The following is an 18,276-nucleotide window of genomic DNA, read 5'->3' as shown; positions in this document are numbered from 1 at the left end:
TCTCGCGCTTCTACCTCCGCAACACCCTTTCTTCCTCGCCCCTCCTATTCTTCTAAAAATCTAAATTACGTTTTGAGAGAGAAGCTATTTTTTATGCGACTCTATGTCTTGAATGCCAATGATTTTCTTCGAGTTCCTTCTTGTCATCTGCTTTACGAATCCCCTTACGAACCCCCGAACTTTAATTAGCAACCTAGAGAACTTATTACGGCGATTTTTGAACTAATTTATTTATTACGATATAAAAAAATCATTTTAAAAATATTATTCCATATACTACTAATTTCAATTGATATTTCATATTCTTTATTATTTAATATGTTTATGTAAGAGAGAAGATTTGTTAAAGAAGCTTATTTTCTTAAATATAAAACTTAAATATAAAACGACTGAATAAAAGAAAGAAAGAAAGCTAATTTGACTTCACTATGACAGGTCGGAAGGTGGCGAAGATTTGAAGGGAGAGCAAACAATAATTAGAATCCACAGAGAAGGCATTTGCCTAATTTGTTTTCGCATTTGTTAGATCTTCTCTTTCTCTTTCTCTTTTTTACTACAAACAAAGTAGATTACTACAAATTTGTATTATTCGCCGATGAATATTTCATCAATTTTGTCATGGCAGCTATGTTAAATGAATTACGTAGATCAATAAATAGATTTTTTAAATATGTAATATATAATTTTCATTTTCATTTAAAAAAAAATTTTAAATATATTATTTTTAAGTATTTAATAAAAGAATAATTATGTATGAAGTTATGAAAAAATTAATAAATAATCTAATAAAATAATAATAAATAAAAGATTTACATATTCATATATAAATTTTTGTTTGACATGTATTCTTTTTTTGTCGCAAAAATAATTACAGTCGGAAAAATCTTTGTTTAACAAAATCGTTTTTACAGGGGGAAATTTGCGAAAAACACACAATTCAATGCAGGCGGATATTATCAATGCAAACTTTTCGTCTCAACTTTCGCACGCTGTATCTTTATACACAGAGCCGTTATTCAAAGTCTAGCTATGTTCGAAGATTAACGGCAAACCCTTTTCCGTTCGATGTAAGAACATCGTGGCACCAATCTGACGTCCGTCCCGGTGCCCTGACTATGGTATCTCTCAAAACATCGAAGATCCACTTAAATATTTCCAAAACGAGGATCGTCCGCGAGACCCGAATCCTTTCGAACCTAGATCTGTTGTGACAGGTCATCTACAACTGTTCATTCTATCAGATTATACGTTATTTATTTAAGACGTGCATATACATTGTGCCATTGTGCTTCCAATATATTCGACGAATGTCGCGCGATTAAATCTTTCGAACCGAAAAAACGCTGCATTTATTGAAATACATAAAATGTACATAGAAGAAACTGACGGAAGAGAAAATTTAAAATGTATTTGTAAATTGTATAAATGCCTTAGCAGGTAGATTCTAATGATCGATACATTATGAGAAATCACGGGAAAGGTGAAGAATGAGGTTTTGAAAATCACGTACAGAAACTAATGAAGTTTCGAAGACGATTTGTCTTCCTGACAATTTTCCTCCGTTCGAAAAATACAAAATGATGTTTTCAGATTTTATTTGACGGAAAAAAAGAATCGTAATAGATTTATGTAAAATGGCTTTAGTTAAAATATAGATTAAGATTTTTAAATCTTAAAATTTTTTTAAGATTAAACATTTAATCTAAAATTTTTTTTATTTTTACATCTTCTAAAAGACGGAGAGATTAGTCCTATCATGAAAAGAAATTTCCGCGCAAAATAGAGCGGAACAAATTCCGAGAAGAACATAATTTGATTAGTTATAGTTCCTGCTATGGAAGCAAGTAAGAAGGAGAGAAGGGAGGAAAGAGGAAGGAAGGACGGGATTGGATTTCTTGGTGTAAATGGAAATTCTCTTTTGCGGCTTCGGATGATATCAATGGTATATTTTCGGTGTTTCGGGGAAAAGTTTGGATTAATCATATGTATTCTTTATCTCCTATCAGTTATTCTTTATGACAATAATATTTAAATATCATCTATAAGAAATTTGATGTGAAATTTGCCGACGCGATACACCTTGCAATAGTATTCCGTAACAGGTAAAGCTGTTGCCATTGGACACTGTTGTAGGGAGATGAAAGTAGGGTTGGTTGCTATGACGACGGGGAAGGGTTAGCGGTTCCTACCCCTTTTCGAATTCCGGTCGGTGAAGGGTTAATGAGATTGGATTCCGTAATCGGGAGGGTCTCCCCTACAGAGAAATTCTGTTCCTTTTTCATTGCCGCCATAACTAACATGGCTAATCGCATGAGACACTCCATTTTATATATATAATATATATTTTATATTAATTTGCAAATATCCTTACTATTTATATACATTACTCGAGTTTATATTTGAGTAAATTAAAATAATAAATTCATTTAAATTTTGTAAAAGTAAAATATTTATTTCAAGAACGTTATATACTTTTAAACGATGATACCGGTCATGTGTGCTCGATCTTTTCCTTCCCCGATCGAAAAAAAATATTTTCGCGGTACCCGATTCCAATTGTACCTGCGGCTTCGCTCCTATTCACCCTATTTCCGTCTCCCTCTCGCATGACTGCCTTTTGAAGTTTCGCGCACGAATTTAGATCGCGTCTCGTAGTGTGCGCGCGGGTGTGCGCTTCGGGTACAGGGGGCATTCTTATTTCCATACAAAGCCGTACGATTTCACTGGCTCAGCCTTTGAAGGACGAGGGTTTTTCAGAGTCCCTTCCCAGCACGCCCATGACGCCGGCAGGTTGGGCAAGTGTTGCAATTTTCGAATGTTCGCCGAAGCTCTGGGAAAATTATGTAAACCCGTAGCGATTCCCACAATATGTCGAGTCTACTCAGAGACGCGAAAGGGTGGTGATGGGAAACGAGGGAAGTCGCGAGGAATCGAAAGCGCTGTATCTGACAGACGTCAACATTTGGCATTTTATCTTGCAAAAATCGAAACTATACACTATACTATCGTAATACAAATAAATTATTTTTCGCTCTTAAATCCCTGAATTAAAAATAGCTCGCGGTATGTAATAAATCGCGCGATGAATAACAAAGACATTTTTCGTCAAATCAACGTCAAATAAAAGAGATGAAAACAGGAAAGAAGATGCCATGCGGGTTTAACCCACTTAAGGTGAGTGCTCTCACGAGTATTAAACCCGTCACAAATGACATGCCTTTGAAAGTAATGCGCTTAACTTTATTTAAGTTCAATTAAAGCTGTATATAATCCCTATACTTTTGTAATCCCGTATTTCACCCGTATTTTACTGAGCTTGCTTTTGTAAACTTTAAAAGTCTCTTTCATGCATTACGTATTTTATTTCTTATTTACTTTATTATATTATGTCTTCATTATAATTGATATACTTATCTCCTGTCTCTTGAAATCGTGTAAGAATCACGCGATCCTCATTTGATTCTGAGTTGTAAATCGCAAGTCATTGCAGAGCATTTCGAGAGATAGGCTTGCTCTTTTTAATATTTTACAGAACACTTTGCTATCGGCAAGAAGAGAAGGATGTTGAAGGATCCACAGAACTTCGAGTATTTAGTTAGCGACGAACTCGTCGGCGTCGTGCAACATCGCCTCGACGCTCTTCTGCCTAGGAATCGTGTTAACGCCCTGCTTCCATTCCAATGCTACGTAACAAAGACCAACTGCCGGCCCGGCCATTGTCCCACTCTTCCGGTCGGACGTGCGCCCCATCCCAGAATCTGGTTTTTCTCCATTTTCACTGGACATTGGATCGACACGTAGCCGACATCGAAATACTTGCGACTATCGAAAGGCTCGCTGCGGGAAAGGGTACAGAAGCCAGAACTACGCCCTCAATATCGGGGCACTTTGTACCGCGTTTGCAGTTAAATGAGAAAATAATTTTTCGAAAAGACCGACCGGCGTCGCACAAAGGCGTGTACCATCTATTACAAGACGTCTTAATGTCCGGAACCAAGATCGATCGACCTTCGAGAGTTTGCTCCGGATTGTCAGCACCTCAAAGGATTTGCGATATTCTTAAACGATTTTACTCACAGCAACCTCTACAACCTCCGTTCTCGTTAACACAGATCTGCCGGATGCAGAAAATCTCACCAACGAGATCACAAAAGATGTGTAATAGCAGGCGAGCATAAATCGAACGAGGAGTTTCGATTATATCGAGGTGATCGGATGCGATTAGAAAAATTTACATTAAACTTAGAAACTATCACAAATTTTTTAACATCTTGTAAAAATTCTTTGATACAGATTTCGATAGAGATAGATCTTGATAAACAAATTTAAAGTTCAAAAAATTTCTATAAATTTTCTATAGTATATTTTCAGCGATATTCTTAAACGATTTTACTCACAGCAACCCCTACAACCTCCGTTCTCGTTAACACAGATCTGCCGGATGCAGAAAATTTCACCACCGAGATCACAAAAGATGTGTAATAGCAGACGAGCATAAATCGAGCGAGGAGTTTCGATTATATCGAGGTGATCGGATGCGATTAGAAAAATTTACATTAAACTTAGAAACTATCACAAATTTTTTAACATCTTGTAAAAATTCTTTGATACAGATTTCGATAGAGATAGATCTTGATAAACAAATTTAAAGTTCAAAAAATTTCTATAAATTTTCTATAGTATATTTTCAGCGATATTCTTAAACGATTTTACTCACAGCAACCCCTACAACTTCCGTTCTCGTTAACACAGATCTGCCGGATGCAGAAAATTTCACCACCGAGATCACAAAAGATGTGTAATAGCAGACGAGCATAAATCGAACGAGGAGTTTCGATTATATCGAGGTGATCGGATGCGATTAGAAAAATTTACATTAAACTTAGAAACTATCACAAATTTTTTAACATCTTGTAAAAATCCTTTGATATAGATTTCGATAGAGATAGATCTTGATAAACAAATTTAAAGTTCAAAAAATTCCCATAAATATTCTACAGTATATTTTCGTTCACATTGTTTAATCCTCAATCAATTTTCTATCCGAATCCAATCAAGTTCCTCAAATCCTCTTCCGCCGTAGACGAGAGAAGAAATCAATGATTTCGCCCGTTCGCTATCGCAGCCATATTCCATCACATCTCGATGTCATATTTTTATTACCGTTCCCGTCAGTAAACACATTACAGGTTTCCCACATTAGACGGGAGCGCATAGGAGCAACGATGGTAGCGGCGGCGAACGACAGGGAAGAAATATCGAAAAGAAGGAAGCAGCAAAGTTACGCGAGAGCTATAAGCATGCCGCGCCCTTCTCTCGAATCTCGCATCTGTCTTCCCTCGTATTTCGGACCTCTCGATCATATCCGTCGTATTTGCCTCCTCGAGAGAAGGAAGGTTCGCCTCGCGCGTCCTTCGAGACGGAAAACCTATGAGCTTCAAGAGCGGCTCTAACGAGAAAAGGGACACCGGAAAGATGAAACGACGCAATGCCACGAGAAGTCATAGAGATATCAAGACAAACAGACGAGCGTCCAAAATTCTGAGGAGTTTATCCTTCAGTGTAAGTGTATTATGACGCTTGGTTTTATTTACTTCCCTTCTGTGTAATTTTAATCGTCAAAATGTGGATCACATAATTTGATGCAGCTATCTCCATATTTTTTATTTTTCTTGTAATTTATGATAATTTTTTATAATATATTTAAATGATTATATTTTACTCGATTATTTTTTTATATTCTCCAATAGAACGGAATTTCTCCGGAAATCGACTTACCGCGCCAATAATATGACGGAATTATGTAAAACGAGAATACCCGGGATCCACCGTGTCCGTCATTGAGTGAGCCAACAATAAAGTTCTCTGCATAATACGATAGAACGGGCAGGCGACTCGAATGCAACGGGCATGGGGAGGAAAAGAGGGCATACGTCGATTTACACTGTTGCAATGTTAAATCGTGTTGAGAGCAGCGAAACATAGTCGTGACTTAAGCCAGAAATATATGCAACGCGTTCTATTTATTAAAAAAATATAAGTGAAAAAAATAAGTTTCTGAAAGACGTAATATTACAAAAGTCAATTGAATTATTGTCTAAATAGTTATTATTATCCGGTATTAAAAATGTCTTGTCTGTGCTTTTCCATTACATGTATTCTTTTCGGCGAAACGTGTAATTACGCAAGACATAGCTGTTCTCGGAGCAAGATAATAAATCCACGTGCTCCAGTAATTAATTTGGCATGGAAAGGTACATTGAATTAATTAGATTTAATGGCTTGCGCCACCACATACTTTATACTAACGTGAAATTAATGGAAGTTTGAGCAATATTTAAATTTACTAGAGTTATATACATTAAATACAAAATGATTATACGATTATACAATTACAAGAGCATTTTCTTATTGCCAGTAAAACACCGAGTTTATCGCGTTAAAAATTATACAGTAAAGACAAAATATTATTTGTTATGCATTCGAGAATGATGCGACATATCACACAGGGCGCGAATTATGTGCGTAAAATGCGAGGACGCGTGCTCGTGATTTTACCACGTTTTCACTTACAACCGGGCGGGGAACTGTAAAGAGTTTTATCACGATCGAAGGTGAAAGAGGATAAAAGAGACATGTGCCGCCTGTTGCTGTCAGCCACGTCGCGGTGTAAGTGCCGTGAAAAAGAAGAGACGATATCATCGAAGGAGAAAACGGCAGGGATGGGAGGATGTTTACGAGAGCGTTATAGCTTCGATCCTTGCCGGTAGTTTATCACGAGCAACTGACTCCACACTGGATGTATCCGTGCTGACATATAAAGCTACTTTTTCTCGTTTCTCTTGCCGAGAGATATATTTTGATATTCAAATTATTTCTCTCTCAACAAATTAACTGAGCGCCAACGAAAGAACTACAAAATTATATTATAGCAACAAGCGGCTTAAACGATAAGCAAATGAATTATTCTAATGTCTTCGACATGATATGAAATGATACGAAAATTTTTTGGTATATTGTGTGAGAGTTATGAATATATTTTGACCGAAAAAGTGAACATAATTATTGATGAAATTATATTAATTAAAACATGTCCCAATAAATGATTTATTCGGCAATGTAAGATCACTTTTAAAATAAAATTTCCCGATTTTTGGAGATCTAACTCTCTCAGTTCTACCGGATTTCGATAATGGACCTAGCGCACGCGTGAAACTATTAAAGAGTTTTCCTTTTCGCTACCGAAAACTTGGAAGGCCCACCCATACGGTCGATGTATAAATCAAATGTCTGCGGCATGATTTTCACGGTAAAAAGGAGCATCTGTCCAAGGGATTCATTCTTTTTAATAACTGTCACCGAATGGACCCAAATGTGGACTTTTACATAGTTAATTTGATTTATGTGCGTGGCGATACTTCCTTTAAATCTGGCAAAAGTTTTATAAGAGATAGATTCATTCCAATATGAATATATTTTTTTCTCTAATATTGTCATTTGTATATTATTATACGAAAAAAAACTCGTAATAAATTTGCATTATTTCAAATCTCATTCAAGTTTGGAGCGTTCTTTCTCAGCGAGAATTTATAATTCGCTAATTCTAAGCAAATTGTGCTATTGATACATATAAATGAAAAATTAAAATTGGTGCATTAATAGAAATACAATTATTAATCATTGACAGGTTTTATATTAGGTGTTTTTATTAAATTAATTAGAATATACTATATGATTGTGAAATATTTTCTTAAATATATATTTGTAACGCATGCATATTTTAAAAAATCTTTAACTGATATATATTGCATTAGTTTACGTAATATTTAATTTAGAGAAATAAAAAAAATAGATCGTAATATATTATTAAAAAAAAATAAGTAATATTATTATAAATATAGTACTATTATTAAAAAGATTCTTAAAAAAGAGAAAAAGAAAGATAAAAAAACAGTTAAATATTAATATTTTTTCCAATTATAATAATTTTATTCTAATAATAATTTTATTAAAGAATAATTTTATTTTGTATTGATAATTATATTTTCTTATTAATCTGTTTTAACTTATCCATTTTAAAATAACAAAGTTGTAAGATGTTAAATATTTATCTTTTTCTTTCTCTATTATAAATTTTCAATATTAATAAATATAATAAAATATAATAAAATCATAAAAATAAATAAAAAATAAACTCAAATAATGAATTTAAATATCAAACATTTTATAAGAATAAATAGTACTAGATATTTATATATTATTTATTTTTATGAAATGTACTTATTTTGATATATAATTTTTACAAATTTATTATCTTGAAATAAGAAATGAATTTAAACTCACCGATATGATGACTCGTAACAGCGGAGTAGTGCAATACATATAAATCTGTAACACAGAATATGCAGAATTTATGAAGCGCAGTCTAAATTAAATAATATTTTAAAAAATAATTATTGCGCATAGCTGAATTTTTTATAAATAGATATTTAATAAAAAAATTTCAATAAAAAATAATGTTATAAAATATTACACAATTTATGAAAAAAGAAAAGAAATATGTTTTAAGTATATTTATAGATACCTATTTTTTAATAAAATATAATAAATCTATAATTTTTTCATATAAATAATTTAAAAATAATTTTAATAAATTTTTAACACGCAAATAATGAATTAAAATATATTAATGTTGAAATATTTTATATATATTTATAAAAAAATATTAATTAACGCAAACACTTTTTTACTAAATAATTGATGAGAATATTTTTTAATAAATTATAGAATATGCATATATTATATCATAATGACATAAAAGATTATAAAGAAAAAAACAAACAATTTTGCAAATAATAAATAATAAATTAAATACAAATAGGTTAAAATTGCTTACCCCACAGTTGTTCCATTCCCAGATAGCACAGATGATCATTATGAGTTCCAAAAGAATTCACTTTTCCTAATTCTTTAAGAATTCGCGTAATCTGTTCGAAATGAGTTGAAAAAGGATTCAATATTCAAGTTCGTTATGAATTTACATAATTTAGTCGAAATGAGTTCAAAAAGGATTCGACATTCAAATTCGTTATGAATTACCGTAATTTATTCAAAAAAGAATTCAAAAGAAGTTTTTTTTGGTACTTTAAAAAGGATTCTATACAAGTATATCTTTTGACTTTTTATAGAATTAAATTTAAGTTCTAAAGTTGTTCTAAAGTTGTTATAAAGAAAGTCTTAAAATATTATATCAGGCGACAGTCTGATTGGTTAATGAGCGTCAGCTTTTTTACTCGTGCGAAGAAGGCGCGCGGATAGCTATACGCATCTTTTGTGGTTCATGTGGTTTTGTGTGTGATCGTTCGAGGAGAGGTTGTCCCTGATCTTATCGGTTAATATATACGGTAAGTGCCTAATGGTTTTTCGTGATTATTACTATATAATTGCGTTCCGATATTCACTGCCAATATTGAAAATTTATAGTATATATACATGACATACTGGCAGTGAATATCAGAACACAGCTTGTGTATTCCTGCGGACTACCAGTTTATGTGATTCGTCTCAATCTATTTATTTAATAAATCTACTATTTTATATGCCATTAGTTGTGTATATGTGATCAGTTGTATATTTGATTTTACAATTTTTATCCATGTTGCTAGTATTTTGCAAAGGATTATCAGCATACGAACATAACCTCTCTACCAAGGGGTCTACCGCACTAGCAATAGGTGTATAAATCTGGCAATAAAATAACAAAGGCTATAATAATGGAAAATAATATATATATATATATATATATATATATATATATATATATATAGAGAGAGAGAGAGAGAGAGAGAGAGAGAGAGAGAGAACAAGACCCCTTGATATCTACAATTATAATATATACTATTATATATATAATATTACTGTATCCAAATTTTTTATATGAATGAACAAATATATATATAAATTATATTTAAATTATATTTATTATCTATATATATTTCTTAAAATTCTTGTTTTTATATGAAATTCTTTTTATGTTGCAGATACCTGCACTCTTGATTTTTGGAATTGTAGAATAGGAATAGATCTACATTTGCTCTACATTTTTCCAAAATTGATAGCATACTTTCAAGGTAAAGAGATATAAAAATTTTCTCCCAATTATAGTTATTTTACAATTAATTATTTTTATATTTTTTTAACAAAGCTTATACTTTTTTAACAAAGCTTTATATCTTGCATACGTTTTAAAAAGACGTTTGTGTCGGTTAATTATAATAACGACTAATGTATTGTTTATGGCACTCGTGTTTACGTTGTTCGTTGAGGAAGACGAAACAGAGTAAAGTTAAAGCCTTATCAATAACGCACCGTATAAGATCCTAATATCTGATTATTGAAGTTGTTGAGTTTTGACATTGAGGTTTTGTGTAAGCTATCTGGCTTATATTTTCTTTCCTACTTTTTGCTATTTGAGGGTATTTTACAATAATAAAATTGAAAAAAAAATTATAGTGCCAGGAAAATGCCAAATCGAAAAAAATACTCCAATCTTTCGAAAAGACAGATTTATCGTCGACTGGCTGCCCAATCGAAAGCAGATATGCATGATCTTCATAATTCATCTGTACAATTAGCAAATAAGCTGCAATCTGAAGATGATAGTTTTTACGTCAGACAAAGGATATGTGAAAGAAAAAATAATCTTCAACCCAATATTGAATCTGGAGGCATACATAATACCATAGAAAGTAACATTGATATTGAGAACGAGTTGAATGACGAAGATAATATTATACAAGAAATAATATTACATGATAGATGTAATACCGATTCAGAAGAGGAAGCCGAAGAAGATAATTTTGATGAAAAAAACGCTTTTAATTTTATTGAAGAATTACAATTGTTTGCGGTTGATTCTCAAATTAAACACATACATTTAAATCGCCTTTTAAAACTGCTTAGAAAGGCAGGATTTAATAATTTGCCTCAAGACTCTCGAACTCTGTTACGAACTCCTCGAACTTCTAATTTAAAAATTAGTCCTTGTCCACCTGGAGAATATCTTCATTATGGATTAAAAACAATAATCGAAAACCAGCTATGTGATTCAACTTATATTGATGAAACGGGATTTATGTTTGATATAAATATCGATGGTTTACCCATAGCGAAATCTTCTAAAACATGTTTATGGCCTATATTAGGAAAACGTGTTCACAGCTCTTTGAATACGCCATTTGTTATTGGAATTTATCATGGTAATAATAAACCATCTTCAGTTCACAACTATCTGAGACCGTTTATAAATGAATACAAACAGTTACAAAATGGAGGAATTGTCACAGATGGAAAAAGATTCCAGGTTACTTTACGATGCATAATTTGTGACAGTCCTGCACGGTCTTACGTTAAATGTACTAAGCAGTTTAATGGATACTTCAGTTGCGACAAATGTATTGTGGAAGGAGAGTTTAGAGATCGAATGGTTTTTCTTTCCGAATCAGCACCACTACGAACAGACGATACCTTCAGAAGTAGAATGAATGAAGAACACCATATTGCAGTTTCGCCGTTTGAATCGTTACCTATCGATATGGTAAAACAATTCCCGTTGGACTTTTTGCACGTGGTATTGTTGGGTGTCATGAAATCCCTGTTAATGAGCTGGTTAGATAATCGTCGACGTCCAAAGTTTAGTTCTCAAGCTGTGCAAAAATTATCAGATTCATTAGTTGTAGTCGCACAATGGGTGCCAAAAGATTTTAACAGAAAACCTCGAGGTTTGCAGGAGTTATGTCATTGGAAAGGCACTGAATTTCGATTTTTCTTACTATACCTTGGACCGATAATCTTACAAAATTTTCTTCCTGAAGAATATTTAATTCACTTTAATAGTTTAAATTGTGCTATACGAATATTGTGCGACCCTCGAGACTGTAACAGAAACAACGCTTATGCTAAAGAACTGCTCATTTATTTCGTACAAGAATTTAAAAAATTGTATGGAGAGCAATATGTTACAAGTAATTTTCACTATCTTATTCATCTAAATGAAGATGTAAAGATGTATGGTCCATTAGATTCATATAGTGCTTTTGATTTTGAAAATCATATGCAAATATTAAAGCGAATATTACGAAAACATGCAAATCCCTTGCAACAAATTCATCGACGATTGAGTGAAGAGAACAATTGCAATCAACATCTGCAAGAGAAGAATCCAAAAATTGTGAAGTATCCTCTACTCAAATATCCAATTGTGTCAGAACTTCCTTTGGGTTGCCACAGCGAGCACAAAATTCTACAATTTCGCAATTTTATGTTATCGAATAAGAGGCCGGACAACTGTTGCTTCCTGACTGATGCAACAATCGTGATGATCAAGCATATTGGATTAATAGAAAATGTGATTGTTATTCTTGGTCGTCAATTTCTACAGAAAAACGATATTTTAAATTATCCGTGTTCTTCAAGTAACTTAAATATATACAAAATCGAAAATCTGTCACCTGTACATATGTGGCCTGCACAATGCATAAGCCGCAAAGGATTTCTAGTGACATACGAAAATACCACTTACGCTATGCCTCTATTACATATTAATTGAGGTGATGTTGATTCACAAATTTGCAGATGCAGTATTACGTGGTATTTTTTGACGACTTTTGTAATCTCGTACCAGAAAATTGGATAAATGTAGAATCAAACGAAATTTTTTGGCCCCCAAAACACGTTAAATTTAATAAGCATAAAATGCATAATCTACAACCAAAATCTGACTGGCTTACGTATGAATGCCGTAAACGTCTAGGACCTTTTGGTTCGTTTTTATCAATATTAAATATTTATAAAATATTAACTAACTATACAAATCATTAATAAAAAATTAATTATTTTGCAGAGACTATTCATATAGCTAATCAAATAGAAGAGCATTGTATTAATGCATCGACGAATGATGATACTGATGATATATGCACAAAACCTCTCTTAAATGAAGCAGAAAAGAAACGTCATAAAAAAAAGCCAGCATTTTATGACGATACATCAGAAGAAGAGCAAGGTAATGTCGTTTATGTATAATACAATTATTTTCAAATACAGGAAAACAAATATATATAACGAAATATTTTGTATTTTGCAGAAATCGAAAGATGTAAAGATAAATGTGCTACAAGCTCAGTTCGGCTACCACCATCTCATTATGAGCAACAAAATTTTGATCAACATAAAACTTTTTTGACAAATACACTATCGTTAGATTTACAAGAGAGAAATGAAACAAATATGTTAGGTAAATTATATGTGAAATACATATATATTTATATTTATCTTTAATTGCATGTGATTTTTCCATAAATATGAATATTATATGAATTAATATATTTCTAGAATGTGAAAGCTCATCTATATCAACAGAAGTATTTGAAAATAATAACGTTTTGGAAAAGTCCTTTGTCCAGGATGAAAACTTGGATTCAACACTTGTACATAAAAGTACAGAAAATACCATTTTGCAAAAACAAAGTAAGTCTTACATTTTATATATTTTTTATCTTAGTTAATATTGACAGTTGCATTACAAAATTTTTTCAGCATCGACATATTCAAGGAAGAAAGCATGCATAGAAAAAGTTGAAGACGTTAATAGGCCAATCGAAAATTTACTTAGATCTTCAAAACAACGTAGAATTGAAGCTACGACATGTAAGTCGTCTGCTTAGAAAATCCAGATATACATACATTAATTCATTCATTATGGCTATTACTAATTTGTGTTTTTATTCTTTATCCCGTGAGCAATTTGCTTCTTAAAATCGAATATATATTAATTGTGCAGCCAGTCCAGTACAAAATCTCTAAATGCAATTGTTTCTAAAGTAAGATTCTTAAATTCATAACAAATTTTAAAGATTATATAAAAATTATTAAATTAAAATTACAAAAATTATACTAATTTTATTAGTAAGATTGATTTTTAGAAATCTCTGAATTCTTATTATATCGATTGGTATTCCGAAGTGTTCTTGGTTTTAAGAATGAGATAGCCAAAAATGTAATTTTATGATACTATGCTATTTAAGTACATATAAAATATTCAGTTTTTATCTAGAAAATTGAAATGTTCTTACAGCTGCAAATGCTGAATTGGAAACAAACGTGAATCCTGTTCTTGCCGAAGATCGGAGAAGAAATGCGGAAGATTACCCGGCACAAAATCACCAGGTGCAAGAACACAATCGTACACAGTGTAAGTTATTAATTTTTACTTTATGCTATTGGGCAAATGAAAAATTGCTCTATTTATATATAACAATAAAATAATTCAATAAAATAATAAATTTTTTACTATTGCATATGCTATTGTGTTTTTTGAGATACTATATTCGCACGAACACACGCACGCACGCACGCACGCCGCACGCCGCACGCGCACACACACACACACACACATGCACGCATGCACACGCACGCGCACACACACACACACACACACACACACACACACACACACACACACACACAGACACGTAAATAATAATATATATCAAAGAGTTGTTTGTATTTCGACCAATACTAGCCATTAATTTGTTTATTTATAACAACGTTTCGACCATCGGTTTTGGTCCTTTTCAAGTACAAAACTAAAATTATATACGAAGATTTACAATTAACGGTTTGCAATACCCACACAAAAGATAAGAAATACATACGTTGCAGTTATTATAATTAAAGCGGAGGACTCCTCATTCTTTAGATTTTCCACAGAAATTATTAACAACTTTGTCAAATTTGCAAAAGAGAAATCGTTGTGTCATGATGAAATTCAGTTAAACATATGAGCCTTTTTTAGTCTAGCAAGTTAAACGACCTTTATTATTTTGTCATAAGTGTTATAACACTTATGTGTTTTGTCATAAGTGTTATAACACTTATGACAAAATAATAAAGGTCGTTTAACTTGCTAGACTAAAAAAGGCTCATATGTTTAACTGAATTTCATCATGACACAACGATTTCTCTTTTGCAAATTTGACAAAGTTGTTAATAATTTCTGTGGAAAATCTAAAGAATGAGGAGTCCTCCGCTTTAATTATAATAACTGCAACGTATGTATTTCTTATCTTTTGTGTGGGTATTGCAAACCGTTAATTGTAAATCTTTGTTTATAATTTTAGTTTTGTACTTGAAAAGGACCAAAACCGATGGTCGAAACGTTGTTATAAATAAACAAATTAATGGCTAGTATTGGTCGAAATACAAACAACTCTTTGATTTATTAATTTACTAGCGATACAAAAATATTCACTATTAATAATATATATATTAAATTAATAATAACAGTTTCAGAACCGATGACAGAAGAGCGATTTCAAAAATATTACAAGGGCCTCAATACAAAGTTGAACCATATTATCAATTTACTGAAAGATCGTTCTACAGACATGCAAGTAGATGAAGGAGAAAATCTTTTGCCTAATTTTCCTCTAAGAACTGTCCAAGAGTTTGAAGAGTTTGAAGAAAATCTTGTTATATCTTTGGAACTACAAAAATTATATGTAAGGAAATCATTTTTGTTATTTCCTGTATGTACAATATTCAAAGTATGATAATAATAATAATAATCGTTGCCTGTTTTTACAGATTCATGAAATAAAAATGATTGGAGGATCAGATCCAGGCAAATGTACAAGAGCCACATTACGCTTTTTTATATCAAATGAGGTAGCTTTGAAGTATTCTTGGTCTGGCCAAAAGAATACGCGGAACTTTCGAGAAACCCTAATTTCCCAACTTATTGTCGGTAAGTTAATATAGATAATATTTAAGATATATCCAAATAAATTTGCATAGATGCATAACATAATATGTATATAAGTATATTACATAAAGAAATGGTCAATTTCTTTATACGTATTTTTATGCGCTATGTAAATTTGTTTGCATATATTTCAGCTTTTATACAGTGATAAACGATATTAATTAAAAAAATATCAATTTTTTTCAAATCATCATTTTTTATTGGATAAATATATTCAAATATTAATATTAAATTATTTTTGTCATATCTATATAATTAATTAGAAAATTTTCTCTTACAGAAACTATTTCAAAAATAAAAAACGTTACCAAAAACGATATTGAAATAATTATAAAGAAGTGGCTGCAGCACGCTAGTGACCGATTAAAAAGTAAAAATTGATTTCTTTTACTTTTTCAATAACGGTATAAAAATTTTTCTTTCATAGTTTATTAAAATATAATATATAATATATATAGTGATTGATTCATACATTTTGTTTTCAATTCTAAGTTTTTATCACAAAATATTTTCAAGATTATTTTGTGTGTCTTAACTCTCTTATTTATATAATGTTTAGTTTTTTATAATATTTTGAACATTGTCATTATGTATTGTTCTTTTCAATGTATTTAATTTTTTGCTGTTAATGTATTATTTTAATTTGGATACGTCGTTTTGATAAAAAAAGTATATTACTTATTATTTTATAATAACATTTATATATTAAAGATATTTATTATTTTATATTTTAAATAAATTAGTGATATAATTAATAGAAACAATTAAGTTTTCAAACCAAAGAATATAAAATGTACAAAGATGTACAACATATACATTTTAAATAAAAGTAATATTTAATTTGTAATAAAAATCAAAGTATGACATTCTTTAAAATTAAGAAATATAAATTAAAATATATTTTGCGTTAAAAATATATTTTATGGAATAATGTATTTTATACGATAAATCAGTTTGTTACTATAATGCAAATATTTTACTACATTTTCCGTATTGTCATTTTTTGTTGCAGTGTATTTTTATATAGTGAATTAAAGAAAGATTTATATAATATACATACATTTACCGTATAAAATACATTTTTCCATAAAACATATTTTTAGCGCAAAATATATTTTATTTTAAGCATCCAAAAAGAATCCTTTACAACCTTTCCAAGAACCATTTTCAAATCCAGAAAGAAAATAAAGCGACCTCTTATGGAGCTCTGTTAGAATACTATTTCGAATTCTTAAAAAATACTATTTCGAATTCTTATAGAATACTATTTTGAATTGTTATGGAATATAAAAAGATTTCTTTTTGTATTCGAAAAAGGACTTACAATTGGTGACATAAAGGTGAATTCTTTTGGAATTCTGAAGAATACTTTTAGAACAGAAATGGCGATGAAAAAAGAATTCTTTTTGAAAATATGGAATTCAAAAAAAATTCTTTTTGGATTCTCTGTGCTATCTGGGTTGCCAAATGTCTTCCCAGGCCTCCTCCTTCTTTCTTGTTCATTGCTGCTTCTTCACAACACTCGCGGAAACACAAGTCAATTATGTTATGCAATAATTAGCAGAATACGCTTTATACGGCACTCCCGCACTTTATTATACCGGAATAAAAAGAATACGAGAATTTTAGCGCGGCTAACTTCGTACCTTTGTCGCGGTAAAGAGTTTTTACTAACCAAAAATATGTTGACAATTTAGGACAATTTTCTAAAACCCTATGTCACAAATAACAACACACGATATATTTCTAACTTATAAATCAAATCCCGCGAGATTAATGTATTATTCTTCGCATTTCGACAAGGAATGCGACGATATACAAAGCGATACTACGCTGCCTACTCACTCGACTTTCACCGCATGAATGATAACAAAACGGCGAGATGCGAACAACGCGCTGTAAATTGCAAAGATCAAACGCCGAATTTTATTAATTGCGGAGAATAATTGCGTTTTTACCTTCTCGCGATCGCTCTCCGGGAGATAATACGACGCAACATACAATGTCTTACGTCGCTGCCTGACCTCTTGCCCGCGCGCTCCCTCGCGCCTCGCCGTGCGAATGACAACAACGCCGCGGGCGCAGGCCGCGGTATGTAAACAGTAACACGTAGTACGATGCAAAAAACAAATACCGAATGCCGCCTGTCTGTATGTACATTCATCACGAAATATTTAACGCGTTATAAAATAAACGTACGCGCGTGATATTCTATCCCTCGAATTTTAAATTAATTATTAATGAACGATTAATGTGTTTCGGGGCTTTTTGTCGCATTAAATCTCTCGATTCGTGTATCACTGCGCGCTCTCAATTTGCAAATAATTGGCATGTAAAGATAATTATTTTAATTATTTTAAATAATTATTTAAAAAAAAAATAAATACCAAATACCGCCTGCCTGTAGATTTGTCACGAAATATTTAACGCATTATAAAATAAATGTATGCGCG

At 31.5% G+C, this 18,276-nt stretch overlaps 3 protein-coding genes across 10 annotated transcripts in view; 2 read left to right on the top strand and 1 right to left on the bottom strand.

Annotated features, from left to right (window-relative positions):
* The window catches only part of Kr (krueppel), an 88,709-nt gene extending 70,823 nt beyond the window's left edge, over window positions 1-17,886 (bottom strand). For 3 of the 8 annotated variants that reach the window (XM_083109766.1, XM_083109768.1, XM_083109767.1), the window contains exons 1-4: window positions 17,782-17,881; window positions 17,148-17,334; window positions 8,897-8,987; window positions 8,344-8,388 (exon numbers count right to left, since the gene is read on the bottom strand). In XM_083109766.1, coding sequence (XP_082965892.1) covers window positions 8,344-8,388; window positions 8,897-8,987; window positions 17,148-17,334; window positions 17,782-17,822 — 364 coding nt within the window. In that variant the 5' untranslated portion in view covers window positions 17,823-17,881. The other 5 variants (XM_083109769.1, XM_083109771.1, XM_083109773.1 and 2 more) reach the window with 5 other exon arrangements.
* On the top strand, window positions 9,238-16,613 carry LOC145977668 (uncharacterized). The gene is made up of 11 exons (XM_083109774.1): window positions 9,238-9,404; window positions 10,041-10,130; window positions 12,634-12,820; window positions 12,902-13,063; window positions 13,145-13,294; window positions 13,393-13,527; window positions 13,597-13,707; window positions 14,135-14,251; window positions 15,346-15,560; window positions 15,646-15,805; window positions 16,104-16,613. Exons 3-11 carry the CDS (start codon window positions 12,634-12,636, stop codon window positions 16,202-16,204), a joined length of 1,338 nt encoding a protein of 445 aa, XP_082965900.1. The 5' UTR covers window positions 9,238-9,404; window positions 10,041-10,130; the 3' UTR covers window positions 16,205-16,613.
* Window positions 10,167-12,634, top strand: LOC145977666 (uncharacterized). The gene is made up of 2 exons (XM_083109765.1): window positions 10,167-10,427; window positions 10,513-12,634. Exon 2 carries the CDS (start codon window positions 10,523-10,525, stop codon window positions 12,605-12,607), a length of 2,085 nt encoding a protein of 694 aa, XP_082965891.1. The 5' UTR covers window positions 10,167-10,427; window positions 10,513-10,522; the 3' UTR covers window positions 12,608-12,634.
* Window positions 17,887-18,276: the final 390 nt, after the last annotated feature.

The sequence above is a fragment of the Camponotus vicinus genome, unplaced genomic scaffold, assembly GCF_025532165.1.
Source record: "Camponotus vicinus isolate PSW18456_S1 unplaced genomic scaffold, iyCamVici1.0 SCAF_1, whole genome shotgun sequence".
Taxonomy (NCBI): Eukaryota; Metazoa; Arthropoda; class Insecta; order Hymenoptera; family Formicidae; genus Camponotus; species Camponotus vicinus.
The sequence above is the reverse complement of the archived record's forward strand: the minus strand, read 5'-3'. Positions and strand labels throughout refer to the sequence as shown.

What these genes read in the sequence shown, in the direction of transcription:
- LOC145977666 (XM_083109765.1), top strand. Translation starts at nt 10,523, where the DNA reads ATGCCAAATCGAAAAAAATACTCCAATCTTTCGAAAAGACAGATTTAT.
- LOC145977668 (XM_083109774.1), top strand. Translation starts at nt 12,634, where the DNA reads ATGCAGTATTACGTGGTATTTTTTGACGACTTTTGTAATCTCGTACCA. An exon ending in TACATCAGAAGAAGAGCAAG is followed by an intron (nt 13,064 to 13,144) that starts GTAATGTCGTTT and finishes TGTATTTTGCAG; the next exon opens with AAATCGAAAGATGTAAAGAT. An exon ending in TGGAACTACAAAAATTATAT is followed by an intron (nt 15,561 to 15,645) that starts GTAAGGAAATCA and finishes CTGTTTTTACAG; the next exon opens with ATTCATGAAATAAAAATGAT.